The 20,554-nt window shown below is 50.7% G+C and overlaps 1 protein-coding gene across 1 annotated transcript in view; it reads right to left on the bottom strand.

Annotated features, from left to right (window-relative positions):
* The window catches only part of Slco2b1 (solute carrier organic anion transporter family member 2B1), a 47,394-nt gene that overhangs the window by 14,761 nt on the left and 12,079 nt on the right, over window positions 1-20,554 (bottom strand). Inside the window, exons 2-7 of the mRNA XM_028877512.2 lie at window positions 19,414-19,550; window positions 18,131-18,268; window positions 16,592-16,754; window positions 12,840-13,073; window positions 12,395-12,493; window positions 9,569-9,759 (exon numbers count right to left, since the gene is read on the bottom strand). Coding sequence (XP_028733345.1) covers window positions 9,569-9,759; window positions 12,395-12,493; window positions 12,840-13,073; window positions 16,592-16,754; window positions 18,131-18,268; window positions 19,414-19,550 — 962 coding nt within the window. The remainder of the gene's footprint in view (window positions 1-9,568; window positions 9,760-12,394; window positions 12,494-12,839; window positions 13,074-16,591; window positions 16,755-18,130; window positions 18,269-19,413; window positions 19,551-20,554) is intronic.

The following is a 20,554-nucleotide window of genomic DNA, read 5'->3' as shown; positions in this document are numbered from 1 at the left end:
TCTCAACGCTGCTCCTGAGAGCTAAGATCTTAGGCATGAGCCAGTGTACCCCGGCTTCCCATCTCTTTCAAGAGAGCCTTATGCTTGCTTCTCCCATTTCAGAACTCCATGGGCCACTTCTATCACAGACCACTTCCCCTTCTTGCCCTGCACTGGTTGCCAGAGCCTGACCTGTCCCGGCAGGCAATTCACTCAGATATTAATCTAAGCATGCCCTCTCCCATGGGCATTGCCTTTCCATCTTCTGACGTTTTAGCTGGGCACAGCTTGGGTTTGCTGGCCTGGGTTTGGGGGGAGGGGTGTGGCAGGGCCGAAAGCACTAATGCGTTTTGCCATTCTCTCTGTGATAAAGACCAGAAATGAGACCGCGCAGGAAATGAGTGTGAGGAAGGCAACAAGCAGCCTTTCGCTTCTGTAAGTAGTGGTGGGGGGCATGTACCTCAGAGACCTGGCTCAGAGAAGCAGGCTTCCCAGACTCCTGACACCCCAGGATGCTTCTGTTCCAAGCATGCCAAGGGGAACCATACAGGCCAAGGTAGCAGGCGGGCATTGCCATAGTGACCAGGCTTGACTGATGCTTGTCCTTGTGGGGAGAGCTGGGGGCCTCTGTGGTGAGTGGTCACAGTGTAAGCTCTCAGGATTTGCTGTACCTTGGTGGGGGAGCCCTGAGAAAGAGTAAGGTTGACTTTCCGAATGATCTGGGAGACTGGGAACTCAGAATAGAAATGAGATCGGTTTTTATAGAAATCAAATAACTATCTCTTTTACAAACACTTAGGTCTGAGTCAAAACGTGTTCTGGGATTGTGTTGTCCCCTGCTGGACGGGGTTCTGCGTAAGCACGCTTTGCATTTATCTCCTTCTGTTTGAACCGTGGTGCTCATTACAGGGGCCCGAAGCAAAATCACATCTGACAAATCTCCACCGAAAGAACCGGAGATGGTCCCCAACAGTGCTGTGGCCGGTGCCAAGCTCTCGGAAGAAGAAGAACGGCAAGAGGAGATGTTGTCACACCAGGGGCAGCCCTCAGACAGAATGAGATAGTTCGGAATCCGGCAGTGAATTATGGGCTAGCAGAACTGAGTGAGATGCTAGGAGATGCTAGACCTCAGCTGTGTGGACTTGTTCTACCTCCTTGGTACCTGAAGAGAGTAGGGGGTGGGGTGGGGTCCTCTGCTTCTTCACATGTGAGCAAACATGCTCTAAGAATGGGCATTGTGCAGCTAGAATGTGGTACAGTTAAGACTTGGGGTTTTGTGTTGGGTCGCATTCACCACTGTCCTGGCTTATAGCGGCCTCTGGGCTGTAGCTTGGACATGCCTGCTAGAGCCACGTTATCTAATGCAGCAGCCACTAGTCCCGTGTGGGACTAAGCACTTAAAATATGGCTAGTCCAACCAGCATATGTCACAAGTGTAAAATATATATTGTATTTTCAAGATATAGGAATGAACTCTTTATATTATTATATGCCCAAATTGGAATAGTTTAGGCATTTTTATTTTTTGAGACAGGACTCATGTGGTCCAGGTTGACTGAAGGTGACCTTGAACTCCTTTTAAAACAGACTCTCCCTATGTAGCTCAGGCTGGCCTAGAGCTTACCATGCCTCAAACCCATGGTTATCCTCCTACCTCAACGGACAGAGTGCTGGGACGACAGCCATGAGCTATCACATACAACTGACTCCAAAGTTCTCATCCTCCTGCCTTTACATCTCCAGTGCTGGGATTACAAGCCTGTGACATCATGCCCAGTCTAAATTTATTACTAAAAGAAATCTCACTCACTTTTGAATGCAGCTACTAGAGACTTTAGCACCACCCACACAGGACTAATCCATCCGATACCTCCTTTGACACGCCGCCATAGAGAGGACCAGGGGACCTTTTCTTTCTCCTGGTCACATCACGGGAGAGTGGTGTGGTCAGGGGGGCTGAGGGGAAGAGGCCAGGAGGGGAAGAAATGAGGGAACGCTAGATGGCACAGACCGACAACTGCCCCACATTCTCACCAGCGAGGAGCAGGCTTGCCCTTGAGAGCGGGCGGAGTTTTGTGAGCTTTGTGCCCGGGTCACAGTGTTACCTGCTCCTTGCATGTACATTCCTGTCTGGTCCCCTGCCCTGTCACATCTGCCCAGTCACTTCAGTGCAGGTACTGTCTGTCTGAGGCCGGACTTTTTATTGCGCGGGTTTGCTGAAGGACAACGCCAAGTGGGAAATGCCACCAAGGAGATGTGGTAGAGCGGCCAGCAAACTCAGGTTCTCCGGCAGCCCCCAGTACATGCTGTGACAGAGGAGATGGGGTCGGGGACAGGAGAGGAGAGATAGACCTGCTGGGGCTCAGGGGGTCAGAAGAGGGGTTCAGAGAGCAGTGTGGCTGGGAAGAAAAGGTGACAGAGCAGGACACAATGTGGCCTGAGCGTGGAGGGAGCCAGAGCCTGCATCGAGGCAGACTGCGGCCACTACTGCAACCTGACTACAACCTGTACTCCCTGGGGGCAGCAGCTGGGGACAAGTGACAGACCAGGGCCAGATGAAGAGATGGAGACCTTATTCTCCCAACACCCCAGATTCGTGCGCCCTATGCTTTCAATCTGTTTCTACCTTCCAGTCCTCATCTGTTTTGAGGACCGCTGACTAATAGTGAGTTCTTCAGACAGGAAGCACTGTGCTGCTCAAAGTAGAGCTCGGGGTGGCCCATCTGGCCTGCGGTTTGCCCAGGTCAGCAAGCCTGGTAGAACTTCCTCTCTCGGGGCTTGGTGCTGACAACTGCAAGCCTCCAGTACACACATGCTGTGAAATAGGACTTGCTGTGGGCCTCCAGCCTTTCTGAAGTTATCTTTGGGGGCATCTGAGTCCTTGAAGGCTTCATCCTGGGGCTGGGTCCCAGTCCTATGGAGCCAGAGCTGGGCTGCCAGCTCTCAGTGCCTACCTTCTGTCATCCCAGAAAGTCGTCACAAGCACCAGCTCTCCGAGAGCCGGTGACCCTCTAAGGGGGTGGGGCAGAGGATTGGAGCAGAGCACCAGGGCATCTTGGCCCTCGGCTTCTTCCGGTGAGGCTGAAGCTGGCCATCAGAAGCTTTGCGTCAACTAAGCGGCTCACTTGCCATCCCTGATTTGATCTCTCCACTCCCGTATCAGCACACTACTCTCTCATTCCACGAACCCTTCGCTCATATTTATGTTTCTGCTACTCTTTCATCTTGCTTGATTGACCGGTTGAGAACGGGCATGGGGATAGATTTACCTGGAACTGAACCTCAGCAGCATTTACGAGCCCTGCGACCATGCTATCTACTCTCTGCAACTCAAGTCCCTCAGGGGTAAACATCCGAACTTCCTGGCAGCCCAGGCAGGCAGTGGGAGAAGAGTAGGATGAGAGGATCCACACGGAGAACCCAGCAGAGTGACAGGAAGAACACTAACCGTCAGTTAACCCCTACTGTTGTACTTAGCGCCAGACCCAGGGTTGCTGGGAGTGCTCAGATGTTCTCCAGGACATAATGGAAGGAAGATATTGAAAAGCAAAGGAACGCAGTGGTCAATCACCTCACTCCAGTCAGAGTGGCTGGTCAAAAAAGGTGGCACGCACTGGTGTGGCAGCAGGAAAGGAGCCCTCGCACCCCACTGGTGGGAACGGGAATTAGTATAAGCCAAAAAGTATGGAAGTACCTCACAAAAACTAAAAATAGGGCTGGGCACACTGTACAGTGTACAGTTAGTACACTGCTTGCAGAACACTCATGAAGTCCTGGGTTCGAGCCCCGCTACCACATGAACTGCCTGTTTTCCCAGCACATGGAAAGTGGAGGTAGGAAGATCAGGAACTCACGGCCTCTTTGGCTACCTAATGAGCCTGGAATACATAGAGCCTTGTCTCAAAAAGGAAAAAAAAAGGTGAAAATAGGGTTGGGGATCTAGCTGAGTGGTAGAGTGCTTGCCGAGCATGCATATATATAGTCCTATGATTAACCCCTAAAGTAAATAGTAAACTAGTACAGTGAACTAAATCAGCCATGTCTGGTGTTAGAGAGAGCTGCATGCTCATGTTCACTGCAGTATCGTTCAGTTACTGAGAGTCTATTAGCAGCAGGTGAATGGATGAAGCCCAGGGGAGAACTGTTCTCAATGAGGAACAGCACTCTTTCATTTCTCAGGATGGTGGAGTACATTATGTTAAGTGTAAGAAGCCCGATGCAAACGGGTGTCTGTAGGTGGAGTCTAAGGAACTGGACTCAGGGAAGGGAGGGTGCAGTGGTGGTTCCCAAAGACTGTCGGGGAGGACTAGGGAGCAGCCGCAGAGGGCTCACAAAGTGCAGGTCCACAGGAGGGACAAGGTCAGGAGGACTGCTGTACACCGTGATGGTGATGAAGTGACCCAGCATAGTATTGGAAACTTGAGAATCGCTCAAAGAACTGATTATTTTTAAGTGTCCACACCAGACAGCCATCTGCAGGACAGTTTGATGTAGCCTTGGCCTCCTGTCTACATAGATCAAAATGTTTAGTGTACCAGACATAGGCACACGTTTTACTTGCCTGTTAAAAGATCAATTTGAAAAAACAAACAAATAAACAACTAATGTCTTTTTAATTAGGAAAAAAAATTAAGCATTTAAGAATATTAGAAAAAAAAGGTAGTTTTCTGTTGTTTTGTTTTTCTTCTCTCCCTTAAAATCTGACCTGATAGAGAAAAGTGCTAAGAATAAGCCCCTGCTCGCTGAGCCTGGGCCAGGCACTGGACCACCTAACCCACACTCTGCCTCATTCATTCTCATGTCATTCCAAAATGCAGATGCTTTGTAGATTCCAGGGTTAGTAAGCAGAGAGCTGGGTCAGTGTGGCACAGGCATCGTGAGTACCCCACCTTTCTCCCTTTCTCCTGGCCTTGCTCCCTGCTGCTCAGGTGCCAGGGAGACTTTCACGGGGCCTCTTTGGCCAGAGCAGTCTCTCTCTCTGTTGTTGTTGTTGTTGTTGATGGTGGTGGTGGTGGTGGTGGTGGTGTGTGTGTGTGTGTGTGTGTGTGTGTGTGTTGAGACAGAGTCTCATCTTGTAGCCCAGTAAAGACTGGAACTCACTACATTGCCCAGGATGGCTTTAAACTTGTGGTTATTCTCTTGCCTCAGTCTCCCAAATGCTTAGATTACGAGGATGAGATGCCACAATTGGTTCCATCCGTTCTTTAGCCTCAGTCTTTTCTCTGCCGAACTGTGGTGTGTCTAGACCAGCTGTTTCTTAGCAACACAAACCTTCATCCAATTTGAAATCCCATCGTGATGTCTGATAAAGGCTGTGACACATGGGTGGTACACCATGCGTTTTGTGTGTGTGAGACCAGAAGCCAGCGCTGGACAGACAGAAGCAAGCATGGTGCTATAAAACACAGAGTGGGATTTCAGAGATGGGAGAGAGAGAAAGACAGACAGACAGACAGACATACACACACACACACACACACACAGAGAGAGAGAGAGAGAGAGAGAGAGAGAGAGAGAGAGAGAGAGAGAGAGTCCTTCTTCATTCTCTATGTTGTCATCCTTGGTGTTATAGGGGTACAGTTTGAAGTCCATTCAAGTACACCCCGAAAGGAACTCTAGCCCTGACGTGAGGAAAGGGAGACTCTTCTTTGACCTTCTGGGTCAGAAACTAGCCTCATATAGACAGACACAGGGCCACCACATGCTGGGCCCCTCTGGGCTCCTCTGTATGCCTCAGTCCCTCCTCCTGTGAGATGGAGAAGGGGCTGCATGATCACGCAAGTCTTGGGGCTTAGAGGGAATGTAAGGATGGAGTCTCAGCCCTGCACTGCCAGGGTGGGGGGAGATACAGGGAGCTTCATGGCTGGTGGGGAGGAATCTAGAGCAGGACCCACAAGGGGGAGGCACAGGTGACAAGGGAGGTCAGTGTCACTTCATACTCTAAGAGGCTGCTGCAGGAACCCAGAAGTCCCAGGGGGAATATGGGCCATGCAAATGTGAGGACCTTGGTTTGATGCCCAGAATCCATGTGAAAAATTGGGTACAGTGGCACACACTTGTAGTCCCAGCACAGAGAAGATGGAGATAGGCAGGTCCCCTAGCCACAGAGATCCTGTCTTAAACACCAAAGAAAGACACCTAGGCTGTCCTCTGGTCTACACAGGCATGCACATACACACACACACACACACGTACACACTAGTGCACACACATACACTTGCATAGGTAGGTACACACAGATGCTCGGGTACACATACAATACACCTGCATGCACAGGCACACACACAAGTTCCTCTGATTCTAGAAGACAAGCACTTGAAAATCCCCAGCTATTAGAACTTCATCTGGTTGTGGTAGCTCAGACTTCTCAATTCAGCACTTGGGAGGGTGAGGCAGGGGATCACCATGAGTTTGAGATCAGTCCGGTCTACACAGTAAATTCTAGGCTAGCCCAGATTGAGACCCAAGTGTCTAAAAAATAAAACCCCAACCAGTCAACAATAAACACAAAACCCAAAACACTAAGACTACACCTTTGGAATTCTAAACTCAGCATTATTGTAGGAATAACCCACGCACAGAGATATCTTGGAAATATGACCAAATAGAAGGCCATGGCACCCAGTGGTGCTCAAAGTCTGGGCGTGGCCAGGAGCCTTGATGCAAGAAGCAAGAGGCCTGCCAGGAAGGGAAGCAGGTGGCCAGGCCCCTCCCAGTTCCTGACTCAGCCCCAAGAGCAGATTCTCCCAGGACCTGTGAATACTGGAGAGTGCTGTGAATGGGGCATCACTACCCAAGGGGAAATGCATCCAGGAATCTGATGATGATGAATGTCAAGGAGCCAGTCAGAGGCCATTTTTACTCCAAAGACCCTGCAGAGTCCTCATCCCTGAGCACCCATCTCCCCGCACCTGGCCCTCCTCCACTCCTCAGGGCAGGTGTATGGGTGTCTCCCTCAACTCCCCTGTAAAAACAACCCACTGACATGGAGCCAGTTAGAGGACATAGCCTCAGTCTGGTAGTCATTGTCTAATTTGCAGCCCACCCGTTAGACACAAGCTAGACCCTCTCACGATCAGACAAGCCTCAGATTGTGTACCACAATCTCTTGGATACTTTTAATGGCTGCATTTACTTTTAGGGTACTTAGGGGGTTCCTGGGCCCTAAGTCTAGGAGAAGACATTTGAAGAGGTTTCCCAAACAGACTGGCTTTGACTGCTTCCTTCTTACCCATCCCCCTCCCTGCAGGAGAGACACGTGCAGGATCTAGCGGCCAACCTCACCCAATGGGACCCTTTCTCCTCCATGCTCTTCACTAGTGACCCTCAGGGGCCAGGTCAGTCAATCTTACTGCAGGCAGCCTAGCCAGCCCTGGCAGCCTCGAGGAGGTGGAGGCAGAGGATCGATTCCTCCCACATCAATATTTATTGCCCAAGAGCCGCTGGAAGCAGATCACCGTGTTCTCAGCCTTCAATCTTTTCTTAAGAACTGCTCAGCTCCTCGCCTCCCAGAACCCCACCAGCTGACAGCATGGATGCAGACAGCCAGACAGGCACACAGTCGGGACCAGCGTCACAAGGCTTCACAGCACACAGCTGCCGGGACTGCACATTCTCAGAACCCAAGGCAATTGCGCAGTGTTCCAGCGGCCTGACCTCTGCACCTTATACACACCACACACGACGGCAAGCATAGGGAAGTGACCTGCTGCAAAAGCACATGGCTGACCTGTGACTGAGTCCAGCAGACAGCCACCCACTCCTACTGTTCTCTGTCCAAATATAGGGCCCAACTCGGAGTATCTGTCACCAGCCACACAGCCTCTTGTCCTCCTAAGGGACATCCCTAATTCCAAGGACTCCTCTCCAGGTTCTGGGAATTTGAATCTTGGCCTGAGCTGGGCCAAGTTAGCTAGAACTGAGATGCCAAGTTCTCATTTTCTGCTGAAATGCCTTCTCCTGCCTCTGAGCCAGCACAGGCACCGTAAGCCCAGACATTTACTATGCCTGGGAGTCACCACTGCAGAACAGCACCACTTCTGGGCAAGTCCTGTCCCAGAGCGGGAGAGCTTGTGTCCACCCTCTTCCCTGCCCCCCCCCCCCCCGCCCCCCCCCCCTGCCCCCGGTGCTCTGATGCCTGTTCCCATCATGGCCATCACGGCCGCAGTGGCCTCTCTTTACACACTCTTCCTGTCCTTCAGTCCTTCTGCACACAGCACCTGTAAACGCAGCTGGATAGTCCTTGCTTCCGGTCCCTCCAGGGATACACCAAGATCTTGAAGCCAGCAAGGGTTTTGTGATTCTGGCCCCTGCTGACTGTCCTAACCTGAGCTGTCTTTGGCCCTGGGGTGAGGTGGTTGACAAGGCTCAGCAGGGCAGATGGACCTGGGCTTAGACAGACTTGAACTCACATTCTAATAAACTGACCCCCAATCAAAAAAAACTTGATGAAAAAGAAATGGCCTTTTCAGGTCCATTTCCTAGGTCAAATTTTCTTGTTCTAAGAGGGAGACCCTCCCCCACACGGCAGTCAACACTCCCAGAAGCAAAGCACTATGTGGCTATGGAAAGTAGAATTCCTTTTGCTGCAGAACATTTAGCAGGATTTGCATAAATTGTTCTTTTGCAATTAGGATGACTTAGTAGCAAGCACCTTACTTAATTTATACGTTGGAGGTTTTAACAAGCACCTTACTTACCTGGGAAAAGAGGAAACACTGCACAAAGCCTCCGATGTAGTCAAGTGTGTATGTATTAAAAATACTAATGAAATTGAAATTATCTTGTTAAAACAAACTTTCAAACTTGTGTCCAGGGCCAGACACGCTTAGCTTAGTGTCCCTGTCCTGCATGTGCAAGGCCTGAGAGGGTCGCACCCCAGTATTGGGGGAAAGAGCTGTGTTTTCTTGGTCATTTCTTTTTTCATTTGGAATTGACTTACTGTCTTCTGGCCTCGTGGTTTTGTGAATTCCAGGAAAACTGGGAGTCCTTGGCTTAGACTCGTCTATCCCGCCCTGTGGGTCACAGCTCCTGGCTTTTCTGTCAGTTGTGTGACCTTGGACAAGGCCTCCCACCAGCCTGGCCCAGAGTGCTTAATGTGTCCTTAACCCTATCATGGTGCCTTACAGGGCCGAGTTCATGTCTGCTGTGGAACCCTGTGGCGAGGCCGTCTGCACCCAGCGTCTCCTGACCCTCCTCTCTGTGCTTGCCTGTGTCCTTGTGTGCCCAGCTCAGATCCCTCTGCTCTCAGGAACTCTCCCTAGACCGAAGCTTGACAACACCCACTTCTTAACATCGCCCAGCACGGTCGAAATCTCCAGAGTTTCTAAGTGACCGACCCTGAAGGACGTGAGTCCTGGCAAGCCTGTGTTCTCACTACAGGACTCCCTGACTTGCACGTTGAACTTGCACACTTCATTCTACCTCAGGCCCCACATCTCCTGGATCATGGACAGGGCCCATGATGGTCACTGTGCAGGCCTGTTGGGAGCAGGCAGCGGAGCTTGCTCAGGAAGGATGACCCCTCTGTCAGGAAGCATTGTGGTGGGTTCTGGAGCCTGAGCTGGGGCCAGTACGTGAGGGTACTTACCTTGCTGACAATGGACGCGGCACCAGCCAAGACCTTCTGCCTTAAGTGAAGCTCGTGTTTCTCCTTGGGCATCTCTCTGGGGAAGAAGAAGTAGGGGCTGGCAGCCAATACCACCAGTCCAGCAGAGATGAGGAAGCCCAGCCACCAGGCGCCCACCCATCGCGGGTCTTTTGAGGTCAACTTGATACCTCCTGGAAGAGAAAAAGAAAAATGATGGTGTTAGTGTCACAGTTGGCTGTCATTTCTACCTCTGAGAACCTTTAACCACTAAGCCAATGGAGTGCTGGGGGGGATCCCTGGAACCCAGTAATAACGCATATCTCTGTACCTCAATTTCTTCCACTGTAACATAAAGGTGTCAATAACATTAGGAGATGAAGTTTTATACATCATAGGGTTGTTGGGAGAATTACAGAAACACACACACACACACACACACACACACACACACACACACACACGTAGAGCTCTCTCTCTCCTGCTTCTGTTCCTAGTGCAATTTCCACTATCAAATGAAGTATTACTACTGAATCAAACGAAGGTGGGATTGCTGTTGTTTTCCAATCCGCATGTTTAAAATAACTGGGACCGTTTAACAGAAGCATTTGATATTATTGAAGACGTGCTTCAAATGACCACAGGGCTGGGGGAGGGGGCTAATGAATGTGTTCCTTTGACAAGTCCCGTCCCCATGGCTCCGGCCCCTTACCTGTCTTAATTAGAACATGATGCATAACTGTCTGTAAAACTTCTAAGGCGGAAGGCTGAGGTGGGGGCATCTTCCTTCGGTCTCCCTGTGTTGGGTAGCTATTTTCTCTGAACTGAAGGGAGGGTTGTCAGACTCAGGAGGCTGAGAAAGTTACAAGAGCCTCAGAGCCCTCTCTACAGTTATAAAAGCAATAAGCAATTTCTGGGTGGGAGGAGCCTCCCTGGCAGAACTGTCTTCAGCCTTTAAGACAGGTTCTGCATGCTGTCATGTATGCTGTGGTGGGTCTCTGGGGGATGCCCTTGAGACTTCCACGCTCCTCTGAGTAACTCCAGTGAACTCAGTGGCTCACCAAGCTCCTCTAAGCTTGGTCTGTCATCACCGCCCTATCTGAGGTGAAAAGACATTCGCTCACTTCTCCCCAGGGAAAGTCACACAACACCCCAGCATCACAGGTACTTTATAAAAATACAAGTCCCCGGCAGCCCCAACCAGCAGCTCACACAGCCTGTTCTCCAGGGGCTGGGTCCTGAGCTTCTCCGGGCAGGGGTGAGGGAGCAAAAGCTGGCAGTTAGCAAATGGATTTCCAGAGCAGGGATGGGTGGCTTCTTCACCCATGGTACTCAATGCCTTCCTTATTGCTTGTCTGCCTTGGCCCCATGTCAGACAGAGCCAAGCTCTTCTTCAAGCACATGCGAGTCTGTGCCTGCAGCAGGCAGGAACCACCCACCCCGTGAAGAAAGAAGGACCTGGGAGGTGGCTTGGAGCCAACATCTACCCTGTATGCCAAGGTGATATCAACAGAAATAGGAAACACATTCTGTTTCTCAAGTGGGAGACTTGAGAAACTTCTGGAGGCATCATTTGGGAAACTAATCTCAGAATCAGCTAGAGGTCAGAATGGGCCAAGGAGTCTGGCTAAAGCTTGGTCTGAAGGTGGCCAGGAAGAAGGTGTGTAGGGGCCTCAGAGCCCTGGATCCCTGCAGAAGTCTCCCAAGTGGAGGTGACTAGGAAACCTAGGTCACCCCAACTCCCAGGGCCTTTCTCTCAGGGTATCAAGGGGCTGGTAACAGAGCTCAGGTCTGGTGTTGGGGCCCAGTGTTCTAGAAGGGAGAGATATGGGTAGAATTGTCATTTGTGATGGTCGGGCAGAACTGTCCAGACCTGTCCTGACTGGGGAAACCTGTGGGGAAAAGCTAGAGAATGACCACCCAGTCACACATGTGTGGCTGCTGGCTCTCTAAGGAAGGGACCGAACTTCTGAGCAGTAGGAGACAGAGGCACATCTGGAACTCACATGCTGGTGTGACAAGCAATCAGCTAAGAAGGCACAGTGACCTGCTCTAATAGAATGCCCCCACCCCACCCACCCCCATCCCCTGGCACATGCAGGGATCCAGGGCTCTGAGGCCCCTACACACCTTCTTCCTGGCCACCTTCAGACCAAGCTTTAGCCAGACTCCTTGGCGCATTCTGACCTCTAGCTGATTCTGAGATTAGTTTCCCAAATGATGCCTCCAGAAGTTTCTCAGATTCTGAGGTAGTCTCTTCACTAAAAGGGTCTTCGAGGTTTTCCAGGCTGTGTCTCAACTAACTGGGAGAGGCCCGGGGGTACACATGAGTCACCAAGCTGTGCCTTCAATTCTCAGCATGCTATGGCCCTGGTCTTAGGAAGCCTTTCCCCCTGAAGATGGTGCTCCCTACAGGCTAAGAGAGCGTATTTTATTGTCTATCAACAGTATGCCTGTGCCCCTGGGGGAGGGAGGGTATGCAGGAGGGTACAGTGGTGACAGAGGGCAGCTCCTCAGAAGACAGCACTTTACAGTTTATCTCTGACACTTCACTAGATTCTGGCGACACTCGTGAGAAACAGGAGGCTAGAAATTATGTCAAGAATGAGGAAACTGAGGTCCAGGGAGGAGAAGGAAAAGGCTTGTCCATGGCCAGTGTTGCTGACAGGACTCCCATATGGCTTCCTGGTTTTGTGCCTCCCGTAAGACCAGTGGTCAGTTTCTCTCTCTCTCTCTCTTTCTCTCTCTCTCTCTCTCTCTCTCTCTCTCTCTCTCTCTCTCTCTCTCTCTCTCTGCTTTTGGGGATGAGTGAACATTCTATAGACTCACCTTCTGGCATCCGGTCAATGTCCACATAAAGCCGTAGCATGAAGCTGCCCAGCCCATAGGCCATGCCTGGCCCCATTGTGGTCGCTGCAAACAGGATCCCTGCAACACAAAGCCTTGGTGGGGATCCTGTGGCATCACCTGCCATCAGCATCTCTTGCCTATCATCAGTATGTCCCCTCAGACCTCAGTGGGTCTCTGCCTATCCTTACTGGGTCCCTACCTATACTCAGTGTGTCTCTAACCACCCTGAGTAGGTATCTCTGCCTGCCCCGAGTGGGTCTCTGCCTACCCAGTCTTCCAAGAGCAGTCCTGTCTCCTGGTCAGGGATGGGGAGTTCCCTAGGGCTTCTCCAGAATTCTCTTGGCCCATCCTCATGCTTGGCCTCTCTTCTTCCTGCCTGGGCCTGGCCCCATTCTCAGAGTTTAAGGGAAGAGACCATCCTTACCAACGTAGAGGGGTGAGTTGCTTTGATGGGCAAAGTCGTCAATGTAGGAGATACCATAGGGCTGTATGGGCACAGCACCTATGCCGAGCAGGGTCTGTGCTGTGAACATGATCCCCACCATAGTTAGATGCTTGGTTTCTGTGCGGCTGGAGCAGCTGTCGTTGGAGCGGACAGAGGCTGGGGCCACAGTCGTGGGCAGGCACAAGGAAGTTTCAAAGTCCTGTGACCGATTTTCTGAGAGAAGGCAGTAAGAATACAATCAGAGCTAAGACGAACAATACTCACCAAATGTAAGGAACTGTTGTAAGTGCTTGGATACAAGTCATTCAACACCCCCAAAACCTAGGGTTCACAGACCAGAAACATGTCAACCTGCTGGGCTCTGCAGTGTGGCTTCACAGTTCCTGTTCTTAACTTGCTACAGGCCACCTTCCTGAGCAGGGGCATTCAGAAGGGTCATGACAGTGGTGGCTCTTTGGGTGGAAGGACAGGGGTGACCAAAAAAAGGTAGAGTTTGAACTGGGTGGAGAACGACAAATAAGAATTTTCCAGAAAGACAGGGAAGGAGGGATATTCCTGGGAGAGTTCACAGTCGGGTAAACCCAGGGCCTCAAAAGGACACAGTGTTGAAATGAGATGTTCCAGACAGCAAGTCACAGAGTCGGGTCAGGCTGGGGCTACAGGCAGGGCTCTGATGTCCTTGGCATTCATTTTGGGGAAGAAGCTGTCGGTTCAGGACATAAAAACAGAGCACAGGAAAGGGCATTTTCTTAATTTAGTACCAGACATTTATTTATTCCTTGACCAATATTTGGTGAGCAATATTTGGTCTCACCAGTATTTGGTGAGACCCTCGTTCTATTATTGTCCCCAGCCCACTGCAGTGACCTTCCCTTTGTGTCAGCAGGGACAAAGCTGTCAAGCTCACCTGGAGAGCCACACCTGGTACTGGGAAGAACCATGCAACCAAAGTCATCAGGGGCTGTCCCACTGTGTGACCCTTGCCTCTCTGGTCCTCACCCCTCAAGCGAATCTCCCAGACATTAGACATTCTGCAGACATTAGAAGTTTAAAAGCAGAATAGTTCTGGGTCGGGTCTAGGTACGGTTCCAGCTGTGGGCCTGGACTTGCATCTCCCTCTTCCGCCTCGGGGGTCCTGAGGCCATCGTGGTAACCTCTGCCCCGTGGGAGTACTGATGCCATGGTGAGCGGTGCCCTGTTCCCAGTAGACATTACATACAATAGCCACCCTAGAGGTCACATTTGCCTTTAGTATCCCTGAGTCTTCAGGGTCTTGTAGATGGCCTGGCCTGTCCCACAGCTGCATGATTACCGCAGAAAGGATAAAGTGAGCAAATAGTTGTGCATGTCAGAGCAGGGAGAGGGTCATAGCAAACTTTGACCTGATCTTGTGAACACCGAGGCTCTGACAGGAGAAGAGCTCAGAGCTGGCAGGGAGGACAAAGTGTGACCTTGCACAGAAAACTCTCTGATAAAGCGGAAATTGTGGGCAAAGAAACAGGAAGTCTTATTTTTCAGCATCCTAAGATGCCCTGTTGACAACTATCCTCTCTACTCTAGATATCCACTCAGCATTTTAAAAAAATAAGAGATGAGAGCTCACAATGTATCCCAAGCAGCCTGGAACTCACCCCAGGGTGACCTCAAACTTGTGACAATCCACCTGCCTCTGTCTTCTGAATGCCAGGATGATAGGTATGAGCCACCAAGCTTGGCTCTCTGCTTTCTTCATGTTTTCTTCACTTCACTTTTTCAGTTTGGGGGACCCTGTTTGTGCCACACTCTACACCCCTTTTCTCCCATGCTCCTTCCTCTAGCCCTTGGGAGTCTCCTCCAGCTACAGGTGTTCTTCTTCCACCCAGTGCTCCAATGGCTTACTCTCCCTGTCTCCTAAGCAGTCAGGTGCTATGTAGAATTGTCATACTCACTCTACCCCATAATTTCCAGGACATGTCTGCTTCATGGTCCCACCTCCAGGTCTTAGCTCTTTAGAGGTGAAACTGGCAGGCTGGCTTTTCTGTCTGTCTCCTCTCCTAGGATGGGAGCCTCCTGGAGAGAAGCCTGAATGCCCTGAGGGCTTGGGTACAGAGTAGGCAGTATTATAGATTTGTTACATGAACCATTGGATGGATGGAGGGATGGATGGATGGATAGATGGATGGAAGGGTAAATGGATGGGTAGATGGATGGATGGGTGGATGGATGGATGTGTGGGTAGGTAGGTGGGTGGATGAATGGATGGATGGGTGGATGGGTGGATTTATGAATGGATGGGTGGATGGATGGATGGATATGTGGGTGGATGGATGGATGGGTGGGTGGATGGATGTATGGATGTATGGATGGGTAGATGGGTAGATGGATGGATGGATGGATGGATGGATAGGTGGGGGTAGATGGGTGGATGGATGGATGTGTGAGTGGATGAAGAGGGGAGGAAAGTAAATACTTAAGCTGGTTGCTCTAAGGGACACCCCTTTTTCAACTAGGCTCTTAACAAAATCCTATTACTATTTATTTATTTATTTAACTATATTCATCCACTTATTCAAGCATTGTGGTATTTTGAATGCAATTGGCCTCCATAAGCTCATTAAGAGTGGCACTATTAGGAGGTATGGCTTTGTTGGAGTAGGTGCGGATTTGGAGAAAGTGTGTCACTGTGGGGTGAGCTTTGAGGTCTCTTATGCCCAAGATGTGCCCAGTGACTCAGACCACTTCCTGTTGTCTATGGGTCAAGATGTCTTAACTCTCAACTCTGTCTCCAGCACCACGTCTGCTTGCATGCTGCCTTGTTCCTCCATGTTGACAATGGACTAAACTATGAAACTGTAAGCCACCCAATTAAATGCTTTCCTTTATAAAAAAAAAACAGCTGTGGTCATGGTGTCTTTTTACAGCAATAGAAACCCCAACTAAGACAAGAATTGATTTTTTTCTCTTCTTTTTGAGACAGGGTCTCAGCCAAGCATTGGTGCCACATGCATTTAATTCCAGCACTCTGGAGGCAGAGGCAGACAGATCTCTGTGAGTTTGAGGCCAGCCTGTTATACAGAGTGAGTTCTAGGACAGTCAGAGCTATACACAGAGAAACCCTGTCTAGAAAAACCAAAAAAAAAAAAAAAAAAAGAAAGAAAAAGAAAAAGAAACAAAAAAATAAACCAAACAAACAAAAACAAAATTGAGACAGGGTCTCATGCATCCCAGGCTGGCCCATGGCTCAGTATGTAGCCAAGGATGGCCTAGAACTCCAGATCTTCCTGCTTTCACCTCCTAAGTGCCAGGGTATTCCACCAAGCCTTGCTTCTCTGTCTTGGATGTTTGTGAAAATTAAATGGACAAATACAAATGAAAGATGGAAATGTTTAAACTATGTGCAGCATCCAGGAAGTGCCGTATGATACTGTTATTCTCTTCTACAGACTTTCCCTAAGGAGTTTCTGCATGCCAGGTCCTCAAGCAGGCTCTATTACAAGTTCACTCCCACCTCAAAACCCCACAGAGACACATGAGCAGGTCCTTGCCCAGAGGGGGCTAGGAGATTTCACTTCTGTCCTGTAGCTACCCTTCTAACATGGACTGGGATCAGAAAGACTGGGGATGAAGTAGGAAGGACTATCAGGTACACTGGAGTGACATCCAACCTGGATGCAGGCTTGGAGAAGGGCCCTGTGCTCAGGACGGAAATTCCTCAGTCCCCTCAAAAAGACATCGCTTTCCCAGTGTCTTACCAGGGCTGTTGTGGTCATAGCGGTATGGTTCCGAGATGAAGTGTGGGAGCGCCATGAGCAGACCTGCCAGGGCCACCAGGAGAGCCCCACAGCCAATCATACGGGGCCTGTGAACTCGGCTGCCAAAGTAGCTCACGAACAAGATCAAGGATACGTTCCCGACCTGCAACGGGATGAAGTGGCAATTAAAGCATGGCAAAGTCCTTCCTTTCTGTGGCTCCCTTTGGTGTTCTCATGGTGAGGTCCTTCCTTGCTGTGGCTCCCTTCAGTGTTCCCATCTGTACACTAGACTGACTAGTTTGAAAAAGAACCATCCTGATATGTATTGAATGGAGATTCTGAGCCAGGCATGATGGCTCACGCCTGGCATTCCACTACTCCAGAGAGTAAGTGAGGCAGGAGGATGGCTGGGAATTCAAGCCAGTCTGGGCTACATTGTGAGACCCTGTTTCCACAACAACACACACAACACAAACTGACAATACCATGCAGAATTTGAGTCTTCCTAGGAAAGGGAAGGGTCTCGTTGCCTCTTTAGAGGAGAAAAATGAGGAAAGCTGGTCAAGTTCGTCTTGGAGGGAGGTGAGCAGTTGAGGGAAGGGACTTGGAACTTCAGGGGCCTCAAGAATGAGAGGCACAAATAAAGTCTGAAACCAAGGGTTTGAGGCTTGGAATTTCAAGTCTTAGACTCATAATCCCAGGGAGCTAGGAGTCGGGTGGGTGAACTCCAGGGTCCTCAAAGGAGTGAGTTACATCAAAGGGTTGTCGGGTACCGACTGTGGGGTAGAGGGATGATCCCCACTTACCAAATGGACTGGCTTCCCCTCCCCACATGTGAGATCTGAGAGCAGCATCATGCTGAGACTCATCTGGGGATGGGACACTGTGCAGCTGGTGGGCCAGGACTTGGGTCTAGAGGAATGTGGTTTATTATCCAGGGAAGAGAATTTCACAGAAATCCCATGGGGCTGGGGAGAGCAGACTTTTCCTCCCAGAGAAAGACAACATCTGTGAGAGATGGCTGAGGCCCAGCAGAACTGATTTCCACCAAATCTACGTGGAGCAGCTCAGCCTCTCCCTGCCTGGCTGAGGGCCACAGGCAGAGACCTGTGGATCCAGGGCATCCTGGGGTCAGACCTCCGCCACGGCATCACCCCTCCCTCCTGTCACCCCAAGGTCGGTCAGAGGGTGTCTTGGAGGTAACTCAAGCCTCTCTCTGGGACAGTAGAAAATGAGTTTCTGTGATTTCTTCCTGGGACAGCCAATAGTGTCCCCTAGCAAAGGGCTCCTAAGGGCATGATGGCTGGGTCCTTTTTTCTACTCGATGATCCAGGGCAGGAGGAAGATTTTCTGGGCTTCAACCCTAGGCCAGCATGCTGTGAGAGGAGAGCTATGAACGTTTTGGGGAGCAGGCAGTGTTGGGGGCTCCATGGGGGCACTGGGAGGAAATGTTCATGGGTGTAAGAAAGGAGGCTATCAGAGCTGGGAGTATAGGGCTCCCTCCGTGCACTCCTGAGGTGAAGCTAGGGATGACAGTACCTCATTGAAGGCAGCCAGCAGCCCGGAGGTCTGACTGGACAGTCCAAAGCGCTTTTCCACCGTGGAGATGGAGCTCTTGAGGTAGCCAGAGATCATGAGCTGTGCCAGTTGCAGTATACTGTGACACAGGACAAAGAACTGTAGGAGAGAAGTGGGCGGACACCGTCAGAAGTCAGGGAGACAGAGACAGAGTTTGGGTCAGAGGGACAGTGAGGCCAAAAGATGAGCAAGGAAGAGAAGTTGGGTAAACAAAGTCAGGGGGCGGGAGATGTATGAGAAAAAGGAAAAAAGAAGGAAGTGAAGAGATGAGAAAGAGAAGGAGAGAGAGAGAGAGAGAGAGAGAGAGAGAGAGAGAGAGAGAGAGAGAGAGAGAGTCAATTGGAGTAACCCGTGGAATCTCATCAGGTTGACAAGTTAAGGTAGAACTTATGGACATGGGTGTTACCAGAGATACACTTGACTAAATCAGGAGCATCAGAGCCCTTCCGACCCTCTGATCTCCCCAGGCATCGGGCTGGCCCTTTCTCCCTGCTCTATATCACCACTCCCTTTACCAGAAGATTCTCCTAGATCTCCCAGCCCCATTTCCACCCCATTCCCACCCTGTTTCCACAGAACTGCTATGGAGACATTCCCTCTTCTGACTTCTCCAATCTGTCCCACTTCATCTACCCCAAACAACCCAGCCTGCCTGGAAAAAGCTGGCAGAATTCCTAGAGGAAGAAGAACTTGCTTCAAAGACCCAAAATCTAAGAGCACTTAGGCCAGAGCTTGAGGCATTTGCTCAATACTTTGGAGCCTCAGTCTCTTCCTTAGGCCAAGGGCAAGGGCCCCGCCTCCTAGGATTACTGAGGAAACTCAGATCTTGAAGGCTGGGGTGGGGTTCAGTGGTGGAACCCTGGCCTAGCAAGTGCAAGATCCAGATTACCATCCTTGTTATTAAAACAGTAACAGAAGAGGCCAGGTGTGCAGCATCCTGCACAGGATCGGACACCTCCTGGGTGAGTCTCTCGGGCTCTTGCTGCGGGGCCAGAACTCCAGTATTCACACAAGTTTAGGACGCAGAGCAAGTCTCCGTTTCTCCAAGGGAATGAGAGGCAAAGAGGTCTTTCCCCCCATCATCTGCAAGAACATGTTCACTCTCTTTGTGCCCAGAGCCAAGCTAAGAGTTTCCCTGGGTCACCCAGAAACCCACCCCACAGGCAAGGAGGTGAGAGGCAGCTGCTTGGTGTCACACTGCTGGCCTTGGTCGGCCCTCCCCTCCCTTGCCCGACAGTGCCTACCTTGATGTTGTGGAACAGCCACCGGGGCTGTGAATCCTGATGTAAGTCCCGAGGCTCCATGCTGACTTTGCTTTCAGGCATGTCTTCTGTGCCCATTGTGGTCTTGGTGTCTCTGTCTGGCATCTGGGGCCCCTCACCTGTGGGCCCAATGAGATATCCAACCAGATGATGAGATAAAATCCCAGATAAGAGTCCTCGACCCAGGTAGACTTCAGGAGCAAACAGTTTCTGGAGAACGTGACCTTGGTGGTTGTGAGGGTCTGAAAGTCGGTCTATTAGCCTTTCTGATTCTAAGACCCTTGGGAGGGACTTTCTTGAGAGGCCATGGGTCCCATGTGTTCCTGCGGGAGACCTTCACTCCATTCAGACACACTCCAGTCCCCTTAGCCCACAGCAAGCTCTGGAGCATCCACCCTCAGATCAAGTATGAGCTGTGTAGTCTTTCCGTAGGCTTTTAGGTCAGGGGTGGGGTCAAGGTTGGGTCCAGAGCCAAGGGATAAAGGCTTTCCCTTTCTAAGACAGAGACCCCTTGCTGTCCTAGGACACCATCTCACGTGTAGCCACAGAGCTAATCAGTCAAGACTGCAAATCACACATCAAAGCACACAGCTATTCAGATGTATGTCACGGAACCTTCTTCTGGACAAACAGGCCCACCAGACCCAGGAGGCAAAGCTGTTTGGGACCCCTGATCTCACTGCCATGGTGGCTTTCTCACACAGTAACTATGGAAACACGTCCGTTACTCTGTCCTGCTTCTGGCTCTCAGTGGAAACCCCAGAACTCCAGGCTGCAGTACAGCATCCTTTCAGCTGGAGACCAGAGCTTCCCTTCCAACCCCCAATCCATTTCCTGTGGCTAGCCTCCTCCATTGTTCCACGTCTCCCTCACCACAGGCTACAGTTTCCTTTTATTTCACATGGTCTACTAAAGACTCCGAACACCTCTCAGCCGTGGAGCTCATCTTCATCTCCAGAAGAAAACCTAAAAGGGCTCCTGAGACCCTGAACCTCCATAGGCCAAGGTTTTGTGTTCCTCACACAAGGCAGCTTGGAGCCCAAAGACTATTGTTTAAAGTGTACATGTATGGTGTGTGCATATATCCATAGAGGACAGAAGCATTGGATTCCCTGGAGCTGGA

Source organism: Peromyscus leucopus, chromosome 1 (assembly GCF_004664715.2).
Source record: "Peromyscus leucopus breed LL Stock chromosome 1, UCI_PerLeu_2.1, whole genome shotgun sequence".
Lineage (NCBI taxonomy): Eukaryota > Metazoa > Chordata > Mammalia > Rodentia > Cricetidae > Peromyscus > Peromyscus leucopus.
Note: the sequence above shows the minus strand (reverse complement) of the source record. Positions and strands in the feature narration are given on the sequence as shown.